The sequence below is a fragment of the Cnephaeus nilssonii genome (genome assembly GCF_951640355.1).
Source record: "Cnephaeus nilssonii genome assembly, chromosome: 11".
Classification (NCBI taxonomy): Eukaryota; Metazoa; Chordata; class Mammalia; order Chiroptera; family Vespertilionidae; genus Cnephaeus; species Cnephaeus nilssonii.
In genome coordinates, this window is record NC_137082.1 from 69,931,286 (window position 1) to 69,950,086 (window position 18,801).

General features: G+C 45.0%; 1 protein-coding gene across 5 annotated transcripts in view; it reads right to left on the reverse strand.

The window, feature by feature from the left end:
- The window catches only part of TOX2 (TOX high mobility group box family member 2), a 117,763-nt gene that overhangs the window by 38,563 nt on the left and 60,399 nt on the right, over positions 1 to 18,801 (reverse strand). For all 5 annotated transcript variants that reach the window (XM_079784867.1, XM_079784869.1, XM_079784866.1 and 2 more), the window contains exon 3: positions 1,909 to 2,154. In XM_079784867.1, the coding sequence (XP_079640993.1) occupies positions 1,909 to 2,154 (246 nt within the window). The remainder of the gene's footprint in view (positions 1 to 1,908; positions 2,155 to 18,801) is intronic.

Below are 18,801 nucleotides of genomic sequence, written 5' to 3' on the forward strand. Positions count from 1 at the left end.
ACGGATGCGGCCACAGGCCAAGAACATTGGCCACCACTAGAAGCTAGAAGCAGCAACGAATAGGTTTGCCCCAGAGCTTCCAAAAGAAGCTCACCCTTCTGACACCCTGTTCTGGGCCCAGTGATACTGAGTTCAACTTCCAGCCTCCAGAGCTATGAGAAAGTCTATTTCTGGTTGTTTTAGGCCATCAAGCTTGTCACTATTTGTTAGAGCAGCCACAGGACACTGATACCTGCTCTGAGCCTCCATCTTCTCATTACAGTAATACCTGCCTCACTCGGTTTTGGGAGCATTGTGTGAGAAAATGTTAGTAAAGCCCTCTGCATGGTGCTTGATTCCTAACAGGTGATGACACACATTCCAGCATCACCCACACAGAATGCACATCCATCCACACACAGACACACACCTGCTTCCTGCAGCTCAGACAAATTTAAGAATTTGTCTTCATGGTGCTTGTCTCTCTTTGCCTGAGTCCCGATGGACGGGCATGTTCTTACCTGGTTTCCTAATTGGTCCAGTAGCCCTTCCCTGGATGAAAGACTTTGGCTTATCTTTCATTACTTAACAAGGGAATATAAAACTCAATGGGCCCTTGAAAACTCTGCCTAATGGAAGAATTAAAGCAATCTGAATTTGTGAAGCATCTTTAACATGAGCTTGTTTGAAAGAAATCTGGAAAATGACTGCAAAGTGGCTATTTGGACCGAGCCCAACAAAAGCATTTCCTAGGATGAGCGATCAGGGGGTCATCTTTGATAAACAGATAACGTCTTTTGTAATTATCAGAGCTATAATAACCAGGTGACCCTACCAAGGTACCTGCGAGCCTGTTCCTTTAGCTAAATGTGACTGACAGGCACACAGTGCCATTTGGTTACCGTGGGAATTCACTTTTATTGATATTACTACTAATAGCAAATATCCCCCGATGGTTTACTCATTGGCAGACATTGGCAAAGACTTTGCCTACATTATCTCAGGTATACTTTACGGCAACCAGGAGGTGGGCACTAGGATGATTCCAAGACCAGGGAACTGAAGTGTGAGAGTGGAGCAGAGATCTAAGGCAAGTCTGTAGGACGCCGGAGCCCGCACACGGCTCCACATGGTCGCCATCGATCACCAAAGGCCTGTGACACCATGGCCCCGAACCACAGCCATCCTCACCCCTGCACTCACAGCCCTACCCTGGCTCGTGTTTGCATAAATCCCGAACTGGGACAGTCTAAAGGGGGGAAGCTTTTGTTAGAAAATTGGCTGCCAAGCAGCTCAGGTATAAGCATTCCGACAAAGTGGAATGAAAACCATGCGGCTGTGGTATCTTCAGTTCTCCTAGAGAGAGAAGAGGAAGCTCAGGCCCTGCATTATTGATGGGCCCACAGAAAATTGTTCCTCAAGAAATGGAGCATCAATTTCCACTGAGCTCTTTAGCCAGACCTCCAACATTATAAAATGTGGATCTTGAGTAGTTGGCTTCTTCCCTCCCCCCTCCTTTCTCTCCTTTTATTTCCCACCCAGATTTTTTTTTTTAAAGTGGATTGTATTGATAGTTACACAACTTGAATATACTAAAAGCTACTGAATTGTACACTTTAAATTGGTGAATTATATGGCATATGAATTAGATCTCAATAAAGCTGTTAAAAATAAAAATTCAGGTGATTTATACTATTAAAAAGAATACTAAACGGAGGATTATAAACAGAGTTCCAGAAGTGAGCAGTGTGAAGGCATACACTTTCCTCCATGCCCATCCCCATAGCCTGCAGATGCCCATGCAAGCAACCCAGAGCCCAGACCCTGCACACGAGCACAGGGTCCTCACCAAGGCACTACCACTCTGCTCCCCTTCCAGCCCGCTTCCCTGCTGGAACTGGCGGGAACTATGGTGAAATAGCAACTCACCGTGGGCAGCTGGCCTGACAGCAGGTGGCTGTCCTGGGCCAGCATGTTGGACACCATGATGGCCGGGAGGTCCATGGCCTGGTAGGAGTAGGCCGGGAGCAGTCCGTTGGGCGCGAGGCTGTGGCACAGCGAGTGGTAGCCAGCTTCGTGGTCCCCCAGGTGCAGGAGGGATGGTTCTGGGAGGTTGGGCGGTGTTATCGGGGGGATCTCATAGTCTTCGTTGCTCTCGTTCTGGCTGTTGTAGGTCTAAAACATCAAAAGGGCACGTTGTCAAGGGTCAGTGACTTACAACTGCAGGACATGCTCGACAGCACCAATAACAATGGTGGTCACGAGTGTTTGGCCACAGAGAGAAGATCCCTCTGCAAGGCAGATGGTCAAGATGGCCCCCTGACCTGGTCAGGCTCCTGCCCCATCCCCATGGGTGCATCCTCCTACTAGAAGGTCTGCGTACAAACACCTGCCCTCCTGGTGGGGCCAGCTCCTGTTCACCTGCTCTCTGTTTTCCACCAGATCTGGCCACGACAGCCCACCATGAATCCACTGCCCCACACCCACCCATTTTACAGATGGGAGAACTACTCAGCTCCAGGAAGGACAGGGGCTCACCCCAGGTTAGTAGAAGAGTTGGAAATAGAGCTAAAGTATCCTGACGCCAGACCTGTGGTTTTCCAGGACAGCAGGACGACTTTCTCTTATGTGCTCCCAATACCCGGCCCAACTGGGTTCTCTCCTGGTCTTTCTCACCTTGGTGAACAGTACAACCTTTCTCCTAGGAGCACAAGCTAGGAGCCATACTAGAAACCTTTCTTTCTGATCCTGATTTGTTCATTTTCCCCCCCTCATTGCTGCTCAGACCAGGATGTCCCAATACAACGTTGGAAAGAAATGATGAGCATTCCCTCTACTGGAATTCTCTGCCCCACCCTCTGCTCCCCCTTCATCTGGCTCATTCTTACTCATGCCTCAGCAGGTTTGGTGTAAATGTCTTCTCTAATACCCTCTAGAGTAGGTCAGATCCCATTGTACATCCCCAGGCTGCCCTGCATTTCTCCTGGGAAACACTCATCGAGCTCATTACTAACTAACTTCTTGTATAATTATTTGTTTAACTAGATGCCCGATGCATGAAGATTCATCCAAGAATGGGCCTTCCTTCCCCTGGCTGCTGGCACCGCCTTCACTCCGGCCGGAGCTGCCTTTCTGCCTTTCCACACTGCCCAGAGGCCCGGAGCAGCTGGGCCAGGGCACAATGCCTGCCTTGTCGCCATGGCAATGCAAGCATCCCGCCCTGCCTCTGGCTGCTGGGTGCCAGTGTATGCAAATTAACCCACCATCTTTGTTGGGTTAATTTGCATAGTCACTCCTGATTGGCTGGTGGGCGTTGTGAAGGTATGGTCAATTTGCATCTTACTCTTTTATTAGTGTAGATGGTTAATGTGAGATCTGCCAGGACAGTCCTTGTATGTCCTGTTTTCCAGAACCTGGCACAAAGAGCTCAAAACGAATTAGTTGAATGGATGAATGAGCCATTTCCTAGGGCAGATGCCATAAGCACGCATGTCAGCATCCCACTTCACCTTCATGATGCCCCAGAGGTGGGCGTTACTGTCCCTGTTGTTCAGGAGGCAGCATGGCAGAGTGGTTAAGAGCCAGAGAGCCTGGTTTGAATTCTGGTTTTTCTGTGTACTAGCTGTGTGACTTTGGGCAAGTCAGTTAACCTCTCTGTGCCTGTTTCTTCATATGTGAAAAGAGGGTAATAACAGTACATACCACAGACTTGCAATAAAGAACAAATAAATCAATACATGCAAATTGCTCAGGACACTGGAACATAGCCGGCTCTCTGTGTTGGTTGTTATTGCTGCCGTTGTTGTGTTTGCCTGGAGTTTCAGAGACGTTAAGAAACTTCTCCAAGGACACAGAGTGAGTACACAGCAGCCCACACACTCAGTATCCTCTCTTGTCTTCCCCGCTGTGAATGTTCCTAACTCCTCACAACACTCGTCTGTGCACCACGAGGTGGTCTGTCTTCAGCCTAATCACGGAGATGGGCTGGGGCTGATTTTCTTCAGATGGGACTCAGCCATGGGCATCATATAACTCAGAAAAGAAGAGTTCCAGGAAGCCCTCCCAGCCCCCTACCCATCCTACACTAATCTCCCCTCCTCTCATTCCCCCTCGCAGCCCGTTGTATGTGCTCCCTATAGTACCATTGCCTCCTGAAATTATTTCTGATTCTTGACTTACCCTCTGCTGCCTCCTGTCCCCCAGACCTCTGGCTCCATGGGGGCAATGGCTAAGGTTGTCTTGTCACCAATGTGCCTGGCACACAGTAGGTGCTCAATTAGAAGGTGCTGAATAAGCACATGAAATGGGGGAGTTCACCAGGCTTTAGGCTTAGCCCTCACCCACGTGTTTTCAAATCTACCCCTCCGGACAGATCCTAAGTCCCTACGTGACCTATTGTTCATGTCTGTCAATGTCCACCTTCCGCTCTGCCCACCAGCACCCAGAACAGGTGCTGGCACACAGCTCGTGTCCAGTGGATACTAAATGACCGCACAAGTTCATTCCCTTCACTTCAAAACCAAAACCTCCGCACACTGGAACCGGCCCAATCAACCAGAAGCCTTTTGCAAATGTAAGCATATGTTGTATCAAAATATTGGAATAACACAGTTATGACAATTCATTTAAAGAGGCAATTAGCGCACTTAAAAATAATTAGACACGCAATCACATACATGCCTCCTTCGGATGCAATCAAACCCTAAATGTGTGACACCTGAAGAACAACCCCTTCTGCTACGGACTCTACTGAGCGCCTACTGTGTGCCAGGCACCAGACCCGGCTTTTCCACACACACTGTCCATGTAATTCGTATGAGTTCTGCAAAGAAGTGGTGATTCTCTCCATTTTGCAGACAAAGATGAAGCTTAAAGAGTGGAGGTGTCACAGAGCTAGTGAGTCTTAGGTGGGACTCAAACCCAGGTCTGTGACTCTGAATCCAGCAATTTCCCACTAGAAGATTCCCATTTCTCACTTCCCTGGAGTCAGAGACGGGCACTCAATGGTGCCTAATTTGCTCTCTGGCACCAATATCCTCACGAGGATGAAGAAAGAGATCCAAGTTGTAAGAGTTCTAGAAGCTAAAATTCTTAGCAAAACCTTACAGGGAAACCTCCGGAAAGAGCCGTCTCTCCTTCCACCCACTTTCTCACAAACCCACTCCGATCACATCTTCATCCCACCGTCCACCAAACTGCTCGGCAAGGTCGCCAATAGCCCCTGTGTTACTAAATCCAGTGGTCACATCTCCGTCCCCACCTGACCACCTTGATCTTCTTGGCAGCATTTGACAGAGTTGTCCACCCCCCTCCTCCTGGGAACAAATTTATTCACTGGCTTCTGGGGCACCACACATGTTAATCTTCCTAAATTGCAAGCCATTTCCTCTCCATGTCCTTTGCTGGTCCCCATCCTTTCCCCCAGCCTATGAGTGCTGATGTGTCACAGAGCTCAGATTCCAAACCTCTCCTCTAAGCACACTCCGTCCTTTGTGCTGTCAGTCAGACTGGTGGCTTTAAACCCCATCGATGTGCTGCTGACTCCCCAGCTCCTATCTCCAGCACGAACCTCTCCACTGAGTTGCAGATTCACATAGCCCACTGTTATCTGACACCTCTGTTTGGCACTTAATAGACATCTCAAATTTACTGTGTCCAAAAGAGAACCTGTCCATCCATGGTCCTCCCTTCCTCTACTAATGGCAAGTCCAGCCTTCTGGTTGCTCAGGCCAAAGGCCTTGGGGCTATCCTGGACTCCTTTCTCCTTCTCACATCCTACACCAGTTCTTTCAGGAAATCCTATTGGCTCCATCTTCAGAATAAATACTAAGGCGTGACCACTCTGGTCCAAGCCATCATCCTCTTTACGGTAGTCTCCCACCTGATTTCCCTGCCTCACCTGTGCTACGGTCTGTTTTCACCCAGGAGCCAGACTTATCCCGTTAAAATGTAAGATCACATCGCTCCTCTGCTCACCACCCGCCAGTGGTCCCCTTCTCACTCACAGTAAGAACAGGGTCTTTAGAATAGCTACATGGTCTAGTCCCCCCACTCCCACCTCTGTGCCTTTCACTTCCTTCACATCACCTCCTACTACTCTCCTTGTTCATGCCACTCTGGCAAACTAGGCACGCTTCTGCCTCAGAGCCTTTGCATTGGCTGTTCCCTCTCCCTAGAGCATGCTTCTCGCAAATATTCACCCAGCTCATTCCATCGCCCCATCAGGCCTTGACTCAAACACCTCCTTCTCAGTGAAGTCTATGCTCACTGCTCAATTTAAAATTGCAAAACATTGGCCATGCTCTAGTATTTCCTTTTTATCAACTGTCATCTCTTAACATTCAATATATTGTCTATTTATTGTGTTTATTAATTATTATCTGTTTCCCTCACTAGAATGTCACCTCTAAGGAGGAGGAGGTTTTCATATGGTTTGTCACTGCTTTATCTCTAGTTTCTTCAACAGTGCCTGCCATGTAACAAGTGCTCAACTATTTGCTGAACGAATGAACGAACGAACGAACAAATGAATGAATGAATGAATGAATGAATAAACAAACGATCTACTCACCAAATGCTAGAAGAAATAGTGGTAAGAAAATGAATGGATTGGCTGACCATGAAGATCCCCTGTCTAGGAGAAAGCTTGTTCTTGACTCTGGCCCAAGAGTAAGACCCAGATTGTTCAATTCAGTCCAGCATTCCTCACTTCATGGAAGTGGTGCATGAAAAACCATAACTGACTGTTCTTTGTGGGAGTGAGTGAGGGGAGGAGGCACTGAGGCAAATGTCAGGGCCAGGAGGTTACCAACACGCAAGGTGGTAGAGAGCTCCATAGCAAGCAGATATGGGTTATGAGGCTACTACAATAACCTTGTTCCTCAATTCCTCCATTTGGGCTTCTCTTTCCAAATCAACTATGAGATTCAAAGCAAAGCAACATGGCTGGGATAGAAGGGGAATTGAGAAGGAGGCTATTGGGTTTTTCCTGCACCAATCCAGGGAGGGAAGAATGCTGGACTGATTCAAATGGCCTGTGGCTTTCCCCTTGGGTCAGAGAAGGGTAAGCCTTCTCCTAGAATTCCTAGGAGGAAGGGTGTTAATAAAATATTGAAGGCAGCCTGGCCAGTGTTGCTCAGTGGTTAAGTGTTGACCCAGGAACCAAGAGGTCATCAGTTCAATTCCCAGTCAGAGAACATGCCCAGGTTGCAGGCTACATCCCCAGTAGAGGGTATGTAGGAGGCAGCTGATCGATGATGTTTCTCTCTCATCGATGTTTCTCTCTCTCTCTCTATCCCTCTCTTGGCCTCTCTCTCTAAAAAAAAAAATTAAAAATATTGAAGGCAATGACTCCTCAAGGCAGGGTAGAAAATGGGCAGAGGGTAGGCCTTTCTCTGTTCTTGAGGAGGTGGTGAAGAGGAAGAAATCTGAGAACATCCAATGGACCAGAAGCCTGTTGCAGAGATAAGTGTATGTTCTACAAAATTCTCAGAATAAATTCATTCACTTACCACGATAAAATAAAATGACAAAGGAATAGAAAAATCAATGATAGGAAGTAAAAAATACATAAATTCTTTTCAATAATTATTTCTGAAACAAATACTCAAAGCTTGAACTTTGAGGAAAAAAAGTAAACCCAAGAGATTTCTAGGAGTGGTGAGCTGAAAAAAGCAGCTGTTCATAAGGTAACTGCAGGATTTAATGTGACAATTTTATAAAGATTCCTAAAATAGAAGAGGTGTGGGATTATAAACTTAATAATGATCACAAACCAAAAATCTAGAGGATTTCAGCTAGAAGTTGTGCTGTTCTTAAAGGAGAAAACTACAGATACTGACCAATTATTTATATTGCAAGGAAAATATAAGTTTAAATACATTTGTTACCATTTCTTAAGGTAAAATTTACATTAAATAAAATTTACCATTTTAAAATGAACACTTCGGTGGCATTTGGTACATTTACAATGTTTTACAATCATTATCTCTATCTAATTTTAAAACATTTCATCATCCCCCAAGGAAACCCCACACCCATTAAGCAGTTTCTCCCTATTCCCCTGCCCCCAAATCCCTGGTAACCACCAATCTGCATTCTGTCACCTATTCTGGTAGTTTACCTACTTTGTGTACAAATGGAACCATACAACATGTGACCTTTTGTGTTTGGCTCCTTTCGCTGAGCATTAATGCTTTCCAGGTCCATCCATGTTGTAGTATGCATCATTACTTCATTCCTCCATATGGCTAAATAATATTCCACTGTATGTACATACCACAATTTGTTTATCCATTCATCCACTTATAGATAGTTAAGCTGTCTCCATCTTTTGGCTATTGTGAATAGTACTGGTTTGAGCAAGCATGTACATTTGAGTCCTTGTTTTCAATTCTTTTGGGTATATAACCAGGAGTGAATTTGCTGGGTCATATGGTAATTGTATGTTTAACTTTTTGAGAAACCATTACACGTTTTATATTCAACCAGCATTTCAGGAAGGGTTGCAATTTCTCCACATCCTCACAGACAACACTTAGGGCCCACTGTTTTCATTATAGCCATCCTAGTGAGTGTGAGGTGGTATCTTGTTGTAGCTTTGACTTGTAGTTCCCTAATGACTAATGATGTTGAGCATCTTTTCATGTGTGTCTTGGCCATTTGCATGTCTTCTTTGGAGAAATATCTATTCAAGTCTTTTGTCCATTTTCAAATTAGGTTGTCTTTCTGTTGTTGTTAAGAGTGCTTCTTTATGTATTATAGATACTAGACCCTTATACTAGTAAGATATAGAATTTGCAAATATTCCTCTCCCATTCTGTAGGCTGTCTTTTTACTTTCTGTGTAATGTTCTTTAATGCACAAACGTTTTTTAATTCTGATAAAGTCCAGTTCACCCATTTTTTCTTTCATTGTTCATGCTTTTGATGTCATATCTAAGATCCACAGCCAAATCCAAGGTCATGAGGAATTACTCCTATGATTTCTTCTAAGAATTTTATGATTGTAGCCCTGAGACTTAGGTCATGGGCCCATGTATGTGATGGCATGAGATAAGAGTCCAACTTCATTATTTTGCGTGTTGCTAACCAGTTGTCCTAGCACTGTGTGATGAAGAGCCTGTTCTTTTCCTACCCAATGGTCTTGGCATCCTAGATGACGTTCAATTGACCATAGATATTGGGGTTTACTATTTCTGGACTCTGAATTCTATTCCATTGTTCTATATGTCTATCCTTATGCCAGTACCACACTGTTTGGAATACTGTAGCTCTGCAGAAATTCTGAAGTGTGAGCCATCCAACTTTGTTCTTCTTTTTCAAGATTGTTCTTCTTTTTCAAGATTTCAGGGTCCCTTACAATTCATATGAATTTGAGGATCAGTTATTCCATTTCTGCCCCCAAAGGCTGGTGGAAATCTGATAGGAAATGCATTGAATCTGTAGATCACTTGGGTAGCATCACCATCTTACTAATAGTAAGTCTTTCAATCAACAAACATGGGATGCCCTTCCATTTATTTAGGTCTTCTTTACTTTATTTCAGCAATGTTTTATTGTTTTCAGTGTTCAAGTTTCTCACTTTGTTGGTCAAATTTATTCCTACAGATTTTATTCTTTTGGATGCTATTATGTATGAAATTGTTTTCATAGTTTCCTTGTGGAATTATTCATCGCTGATGTATAGTAGCACAGCTGATTTTTGTGTATTGATCTTACACTTCAAACTTTGCTGAATTTGTTTATTAGTGATTTATTGCAATTTTAAAAGAAAAAAGAAATTCCACACCATTGGAGAAACAAACAAACAGAAAGGGGAAAAAATAGAATCTAATCAATCTAACAAAAATCTGAAAAGAAATAAAAGTAGGAATGAACTATGAAACATGATAATAAAGAACCTTCATAAAATGACAGTACTAACACTAAATATTAGTAATAACAATAAATATTGATGTTTTAATTCCCTTATTAAAAGACAAAATTAATTAAAATAAAAGAATCTATCATATAAAATTTATAATAGCCACATATAAAATAAAATGACACAAAAGGTTAAAAATTAGCAAATATATCAGGCAAATAAAAAGCAAAAATGGAAAATTTAATAACAAATTAAGTACAATTTAGGGCAAAAAGCATTACAGAGACCAAGAGGAATACTTAAGTTGACAAATGATATAATCCACTAAGAAGAACTGAAAGACAAAATTTTTTATGTTGACTAATAAACCACAGGAATATAAAATGCTTTTAGAAGTACAAAGAGGATTTAATAAAACCACTAACACATCTCTGCAAAAATGGACAAATTAATCAGATAAAAATGAGGGAGGACAGAAAACTTGCATAGCACAATTCCCCCTCTTGATTTGTCCCAATATTTAAAGAATGCATATTATTTTCAAATGTCCATGGAACAGTTAAAACACATGATCAAGTACTAGATACACAGATCATCTCGAACTTTTCAAAAGGTTGAAATGATATAGACCACACTCTAGGATCCAAACGCACTAATCTAGTTTTTCACAAAAAAAAAAAAAACCACAAAAAACACAAAGCAGGTAGAGAACAAAGGAGCAGAACAAAAATGAAGAGAGGCAGATGGTCCTAAATACTTAGGTGCTTTAAGAGCAATCTTCTAAATAGCTTTGGGTTACAGAGGAAATCACAACTGATATTACAGATAATGAAAACACTGCCTGGCAAAACCTGTGAGAGATGAACAATGGAAAGTTTATAACTTTTTACCTAAATACATTTACTAGGTGATAAGAAATACAAAATAAATGAGCTCAGCACTCAACTCAAGAAGCTAGAAATAGAATAACAAAATAAACCAAATGTCAGTTGAAGAAAGAGTAATAAAACAGAAAACAAATGTTAGATACTATAAGGAAGAGCTGGGTTTTTTTTTTTTTTTTTTGAAAAGGCTAACAAAATAGTAAACCACTAAGAAGAAAAAAAAATAGCTCTTTCGTTCCTCTTTAGATACCCTAAAAGGAATTAAAAATATATTGATTCTTTGAAAATCACTGAGAAATTCTTTTGTAACACAGTATAAGGCTAATTTGCATGAATGTTTATTATTTCCAGCTTAATTCTGTTGTTTAAATCTTCTAAATGACTATTCATTTTCTTTTTCTGCTTGATCCATTGGTTTCTGAGAGAGGTACGTTAAAAATGTCCACCATGATTGTAACTTTATCAATTGCTTCTTGTATTTCTGTCCAAATTTTTTTTTTGCTTCATTTATTTCAGATCTATGTTGTTAAGTATTTACAAATTAATGATCATCGTATCTTCTTGGGGAAGTATAACTTTCATTATTCCATGGCTTCCTACTTTATCCCCATTAATGGTTACTACAAGGCTCTCTGGCTGACACTTGGACTATCCATTTCCATCACCCACCCCGACTCTGTGTAAGAGAAAGGCAGAAGATTCACCAGGGAACTGTAGGAGGGTGATTTGACTTTTCTCCCATCCTGGCCCCCCACTTTCAAGTCAAGTGAGAAAGGCCCCAGGAGCACAGCTTGTGGGCACTCCAAGGGCAGCACAAAAGGGGAAGTGGCACCGCGCTCCCTGGCAGAGTCTGTGAGAGAGAGCTCTCCGGAGAAGCCACCTGGCGTCCCCAGAGCTGAGAGGCTCAGGAGGACGCCATCACAGGGAGGTTTTAGAAGACGGGAGGATAACAGGAGCTGCCTGAAATGAAGAGATGGAGATAGGGATAGAGATAGAGATAGAGATAGAGATAGAGATAGAGATAGAGATAGAGATAGAGATAGAGTGAGAGAGAGAGAGTGAGAGAGAGAGAGGCAGAGAACAATCTGCACCAACATGGGTTGCCAAGCAAAGAGGTGGGAGCTGCTGAAGGGCAAGTGAAAGCTAAGGAAGACAGCTAGCTGAAGGCAATTAAAGGGCCCCACTCAAGACAGTAGCCTGATAGGGTTGGGGACCTCAGCAGTAGGAGGTATGTCAGCAGGTGTACCAGCTGCAGAGTGAATCATGGAAAAGAGCCAGCATGAGAGAGCCTCCTATAACAGCGGGCACCAGTGGTGGGCCATCAGCGGCAGGCCATCAACAGTGCCAGTCAGCAAAATGGGTGGCCCTGGTCCTTTCATGACGCTGCACCCTGTCCTGGTCCCAGGGTCTCAGCAGCTGCAGAGGACCACCCCCGTCCCCACTGCGGATTTCCGAGACCAGGAGCTGGAGAGGGAAGAAGAAGGGGTGGATGTCTGCTTTCTTGTGCCCTGTGGAGTCCAGCCCACTGAACAACCAGAAGTGACCGCGGCAATACCTTATGCTCACACAGGACTTACGGGTTCCAAATGCTTTTAAGTATTTCAAATATTTTTCCCCCAAAAGCTTGAAGATTCTTAGAATTCATAATCAGTGAGTACTATTTTTTTGGATCTGCAGAAAGAATGGAGAACCGGAGGGAATTTCAGTCCTAACACTTACTTGCTGAGGGACCTTGGGCAAGTTCTCCCACCTGCTTACTCCTGACAGCCGAGAGAATCACTGGAGGAAACAGGTGTGAAAACACATGACAGACAGTCACCACGATCCCTTCCTCCCTATGCAAGGAAGGGAAGAGAAGACCTGAGGTGCAAGCAGAGGTGTTAAGTACCTTTTCCATCTGGGAAACTGAGGTTCAAAAAGCCTAAGTGACTTATCCAAAGTCACATGAATAGCATTTATGGAAACAGGGACCGGAAGCCCTGACTATCCAAAGCCAGCGTGCGCTCCACCACTATTCACACACATCAGTCCTCGTCAGCCCAGGACACTCCTGGTTTTTGCCTCTTGCCCCAGGATATTTTTTCAAAAATATGTTTTTATTTATTTTAGAGAGAGAGAGGAGGGAGTGAGAGAAACACCAATGCGAGAGCAAAACATCGATCAGCTACCTCCTGTACGCCCCCTACTGGCGATTGAGCTCGCAACCTGGGCATGTGTCCTAACTGGGAATCTAACTGGCAACCTCTTGGTCGCTGGGGGTGATGCCCAACCAACTGAGCCACACTGGCCAGGGCCTGGGGTAAATTTTGAATAGGGCCTTCTTTCACTTTAAAATCGTCCTGGTTTGGACAACAAATAATATGGCCACCCTACCATCCTACCATTTGAACACATAAATCCCATGCCCTATATGTGAACATCTCAGCTAAAGGACTGTCCTTCAATTCAGTGTTTTCTGACTCTGTTTCAAAACAAGGAAAATGGTACCTTATCCAAACCTGAAACTCAGCCCAACGGAGCAGGGCACCCAGCACTGTAACTTATTGCGTGTACAGTGATTTTACAAAGTCAGTGGGGAATGAAATGCAATTTTGTCAGGCTCGTCTGTGTCCATAATAACCAAGGCGAATTAATCATCTTGGATAATACCCTGGTGTCACCCGTCCCAGGGATGCTTAATAGAATCTGATTCATGCCTCGCTATGCATCAGATCTGCAGTATTGCCACACTCCTGAAAATCAGTACAGTTATATGCCTTCTTGTTGGGCCGTCATTTTCCTGGTCTAAAAATGCTTCTTTAAAAAAAAAAAATAGAAGTCCTCGCCATACATAAATGACACGGGAGTGAAAGCGCCATACTGTTAGAATTCATATGGGTTCTGGAAGAGGTGGGGGTAGAGAATGTAGCAGCTTTTTAAGCCTCTATTTCCAGGCAGAACCTCCCAGCCGGGCGACATGGGTAAAGGAGGCTGTATAATGCCCTCCCGTTGCCGAGAGGACCCTGACATGCTTGCATCCGAGCAGACAGAGGCATCAGGCAGGGACAATGACAGTCCCATTAGACATGCGTGTTGTTTACTAAAACTGAATCTGGAACAAATGTGATAATCCCCGTGTGTTCTTGCTCAGAAAATAATCTGAGTCGTTTTAAGTTTCCCGGACGGACGCCCCGTGGAGGGAGGAGGTCTAGAAAAAACGAGCCACTGACAGCGGGTTTCCTTCTTTAGGAGAAAATCCCAGCAGAACTGAAGGAACAAGGCTGGGGCTGGCTTGGGGCACAACACTGGAGTGCGGGTGTGGCCTGAGCACCAGGCAGTCGTACCCTGTTGGACAGAAGAAGAAGCTCACTTTTCCAGCTGCCTCTTTGACACTTTCCTTTAGATGTCCTAGAGAACTTTTTCTGCAAAGGTTCAAATAATAAATACTTTTTGGCTTTGTGGGTCATACTGCTATTCAACTCTGCCTTGTAGCATGAAAGTAGCCATAGTCAATTTTTTAAAAATATATTTTTATTGATTTCAGAGAGGAAGAGAGAGATAGAGACATCAATGATGAGAGAGAATTATTGATCAACTGCCTCCTGCACACCCAACACTGGAGATTGAGCCCAAAACCCAGGCACATGCCCTTGACCGGAATTGAACCTGGGACCTTTCAGTCCGCAGGCTGATGCTCTATCCACCAAGCCAAACCAGCTAGGGCCATAGTCAATACTTAAACTAACAAGTGCCGCTGTGTTCCAATAAAGCTTTATTTACAAACAACAAGTAGAGGGCCAGATTTGGCCCATGGGCCATAGTTTGCTGATCCCTTCCTAGGGGTGCTTTTGCTTCCCCATATAACTTTTACCATCTAAAAGGAAATATACTTGATTTTAAAAGTACACTTATTGCCTGTTCCCCTTACTAAAATATAAATTCACTGTTTGGTCGGTGATTATCCCAAGGGCCAAAGACAGTGTCTTGCACATAATAGGCCCTCAATAAACATTTGCTAAATAAAATAATACATGAATGACTAATAGAGGTTCTGGACTACTGTGTTCACAGTTATATCCAAGCACCCTGAGCACTGCCCAGCGCACAGTGAGTCCTCAGCAGATATGTTTTGAATGAATGAATGAATGCACAAATTAATTTATTGATGCTGCCGTGGCACAGGGCCGGGTAGGCGCTGTACCCCTTCCCTGTAAGCTCTAAGAAGTCAGAGAAGGTCTGAAGGGGCCTGCCCTCAGAGATGCCGCTCCGTACGAAAAGGTTCTAACTTGACTCCTGAGGGTCTCCTGGTTCCTCATAGAAATCATCTCCCCATGAAGGTCTGAGTCCCAGCGAGGCCCCTGATGGACTGTGACCTTGGGAAAGTCACCGCCCCATTCTGGGCCTCAGTGACACCACCTGTAAAAGAGGCAGTGGACCGAGGGATTTTGGTTCATATCTGTACCACTGGTTTGCAGGTAAACAGCCAGACATGAGGCAGTGCTGATGTTAAAAGCATTTTAAAATGATGAGTAGGCTCTCCGGTTGTTTCTGTGCTGAAATAGCTTCTGGGGGGAAATTATGTCTATTTGCAGCTTTTTTTTTCTTTTCCATTTCCACCTTTTGAAAACTACAGAAGTAGCATCGCCTAAAAATATGCCAGCCCAGCTGCCTAGGGATGAAGGTGCTGAAGTTCTCAGAGACGGGCCTTTGTGAAGTCCTGTGAATCTGCACCGAGCAGGGAAGCCCCCAGGGCCACACTGCTCTGGGGACACTGGCCTGCTCAGACCCTTCCAAGGCTCGCTGCCTTCGGAGTAGCGTTCCAGTATCTGTCTGGCCACCGAGGCCTCCTGAACCAGATCCTGCAACGTCCCCTGACACCAGGCACAGTGAGCCCACTGCAGCCCCCAGACACTGCATGTTCTGGTATCGCCCCTGGGTGTGCTGGACCCTCTGAGTGAGCCACTGTCCTCCCAGGTGATACCACTCACCTTCAGGACTGTCACAACACCCTGCTGCCTCCCCAGTTGGCAGCACCAAGGACTGGGCCCAGGACTCGACGCCTGCTCTGAGCAGAATTGGAGAAGGCCTCCTCCTACAGCCTGAAACCCATGCTCCTATTAATATGCCCCTGAAAGTTCCATCAGGAAACTGCAATCAATATTAGTTTATTGATCTCCCTCTGTGAGCCAGGCTTGTGCTATCCTGCTTATGGGCAGCTTGGAGTGAAAAAAAGAAGATCAAGAATTTATACAGCACTTACCAAGTGCCAGGTACACCCCTGCTTTATGTACTCTCAACATGAATTTATTAGTCTTCACAACAACTCTATGAGGCAGGTGATATTATTATATCCATTTCATGGAGGAAGAAACGGGTACACTAGGATGTGGAACTTGCTAAAAATCACACAGCTAGGAAGGGCTAGAGCCGGGATTCCCACTCAAAAGTCTAGCTCAGGGGATCTGAATCCTGCCAACAACCCCACATGAGCTTGGAAGCAAATCCTCCTTCAGTCAAGCCTGCAGATGAGATCACAGCCCATGAGCAACACACTGGCTGCAGACTCATGGGAAATCTTGAGCCAGAGGCATCCAGCTAAGCCACATCTGGATTTCTGACCCACAGGAACTACAAGATAATTAATACATGTTGTTTTTAAAGTAAAAAGTCTACTCATGAATTGGTACTCTTAACGATGATGTGATTCTGCCTCTTTATGACCAGGAGGTTCTGATTTAGGAGGTCAGGTTGGGGACGAGATGCTGCATGTCCTACAAGCCCCAGGGGATGCTGCTGGTCCATGGGTCACACTGGACAGCAAGTCCTCAGGCTTCCAAAGCACAGACTTTGACCCAGACATACCATGGTTCAAATTCCAGTTCTGTCACATCCCAGCTAAAAATCCCTGACCTCAGAGCGGTGACAAGACCTACTTACAAAAAGCCACGTAATAAATTAGAGTGGCCTGGAGCCACAAACAGAACCTTGTACTATTCTGACTTCCAGTCCAGAGCCTCGAAACTGCAGCTAAACCCACCCTCCTGAGGTTCTGGGCCTGCCGCGTGTTGGGTGTGTGTACAGGTATATCCCCATATATGTCTATACATGTGAGTGGATGTGCCTGCAAACAGGTACAAACGCTTGTACCAATGTGTGTGTGAATGTGTATAAATGTCAGCACGTGTGCCAGTAGATTTGCAAGAGTTGTTCATTCATTCATTCATTCCCTTTTCCTCACCAGGTATTAATTCAGCTCCTACAATATGCCAGTCCCTGCACCTGTGAAACCAACAGTCTAAGAGGGAGGCAGCCATTAAAAACTTAACACAAATAAAAATCTCATCCGTGTGTGTGTGTGTGTGTGTGTGTGTGTGTGTGTGTGTACTCTGCTCACAATAGCCCCAGATCCAGGTGCTATCATTATCTCCATTTCACTGAGGAAACTGAGGCCCTGAGTAACTCACCCAGAGTCACAGAGTGATGCTTAACATGTGAAAAGGTGTACATCAGCAAGCATGCCTGTGTGAGCATGACAGGGACGGTGTGCTCATATGTGTGCATGAACGTGTTTGCATACAAGCTTGTGTGTGGGTGGGTGGGTGTGCGCCTGGAGGCACTTTTCCAGACACATCTTCACATATTCCATAATCAAGATCTTTTGGCCCCATGATATTGTGTCACAAACACACACTCCCAGGCACACACACATTTTAATTTTAGGTGTTCATGTTTTCAAACCTTTCTGAAAACTCAGAGCTGAGCAAACCCGGGGAATCCCATATCACCTCTTTGCCCGGGGCATGCCACGGCTGGAGAAATTTCACAGCTCATCATCTCTTAGGAGGCTGAAACAATCCCTCGCCTCCCAGCAAGTTCCATCAATTGCTCAGGCTGTCAAGGGCTAGTCATCCACACCTGGAGTGGGAACGCACTGACTGACACAAGATGCAAATGAGCTGATCTGGCTAGGCTCCCTGTCCCATCCCGCCACCTCTCAAAACACAGACATTTGTGCAAATGCCTCGATAACGTTCTTTACTCTTTATTGAAGCAGAGAATGCCAATAGAAAATGCACAAGTCATAAGTAAGTGTACAGCTCAATGATGAATCTTGCCCAGGCAAACAGACTTGTGTAACCAGCACCCAAATGAAGAGAGAAACCCCTACCAGCATCTCCGAGGCTCCTCGAGGCCCCTCAGTCCCCATCCCCACCGGCATAGCCACAGTTAGAGTTCTATCACCGCGGCTCAGCTTTGCCTCTTCATGTGCCTTATGTGAACAGAACCAAACAGAATGAGCTGCGTTGGTGCCTGGCTCCTTCCATTCAGCCTGGTGTCTGTGAGATGCGTCCATATCATTGCACGTGCTATAATTCCCTCATTCTCGTCGCTCTATAGTATTCCACTGTGTCAGAATATTTTGCAATCATGTATCCAATCTACTGTTGATGGACACTTGGATTTTTGCAGTTTTGTGCTTTATAAAAAGTGCTGCTATGAACATTCTTACACATTCTGGTGAGCAGATGACTGCATTTCTGTTGCGTGAACCCCTAGGAGCTGAATTACTGGGTCACAGAGCTCGAGGCAGTATTTCAAAGTGGCCATACAAATTTACCCAGCAGTGTATGAGGGCATCAGCTACTCCACATCCTTGCCCACTTGGTGTTTCTGCTCTGTCCCATTTCCTGCATTGTGGGGGAGGGGAGTATTTCAGAAATTAAATGCTCCCCACCCTTCTGCTGCTCGTCCCCTCCCATTGCTGCCTCTGGTGATTGTTGACTGAGTCCAGCAGCAGGAATAACATTACAGCTGCTCCGTGTTTACTTATCGCACAGATACACCACCTGCCCTGAGGGCCACCCCAGCAGTGAACAGCCAGAGTGGCACAGGCCCCCCAAAGACCCTGAGCTGTTACACGGAGCTTTAAGGTTTTCTTGAGGGGACTTGGATGAGGACAAGCCCAACTCAGTGCAAAGCAAGACTTCCGCAAGGCCCTCCTTCCCCATCTCCCTCCCCAAAGCCTATGTGACCCACCTCCCTCCCACCAGGCGTTCCCATGGTCCCTCTCCCTGTCCTTCCCCAGCTGGCACAA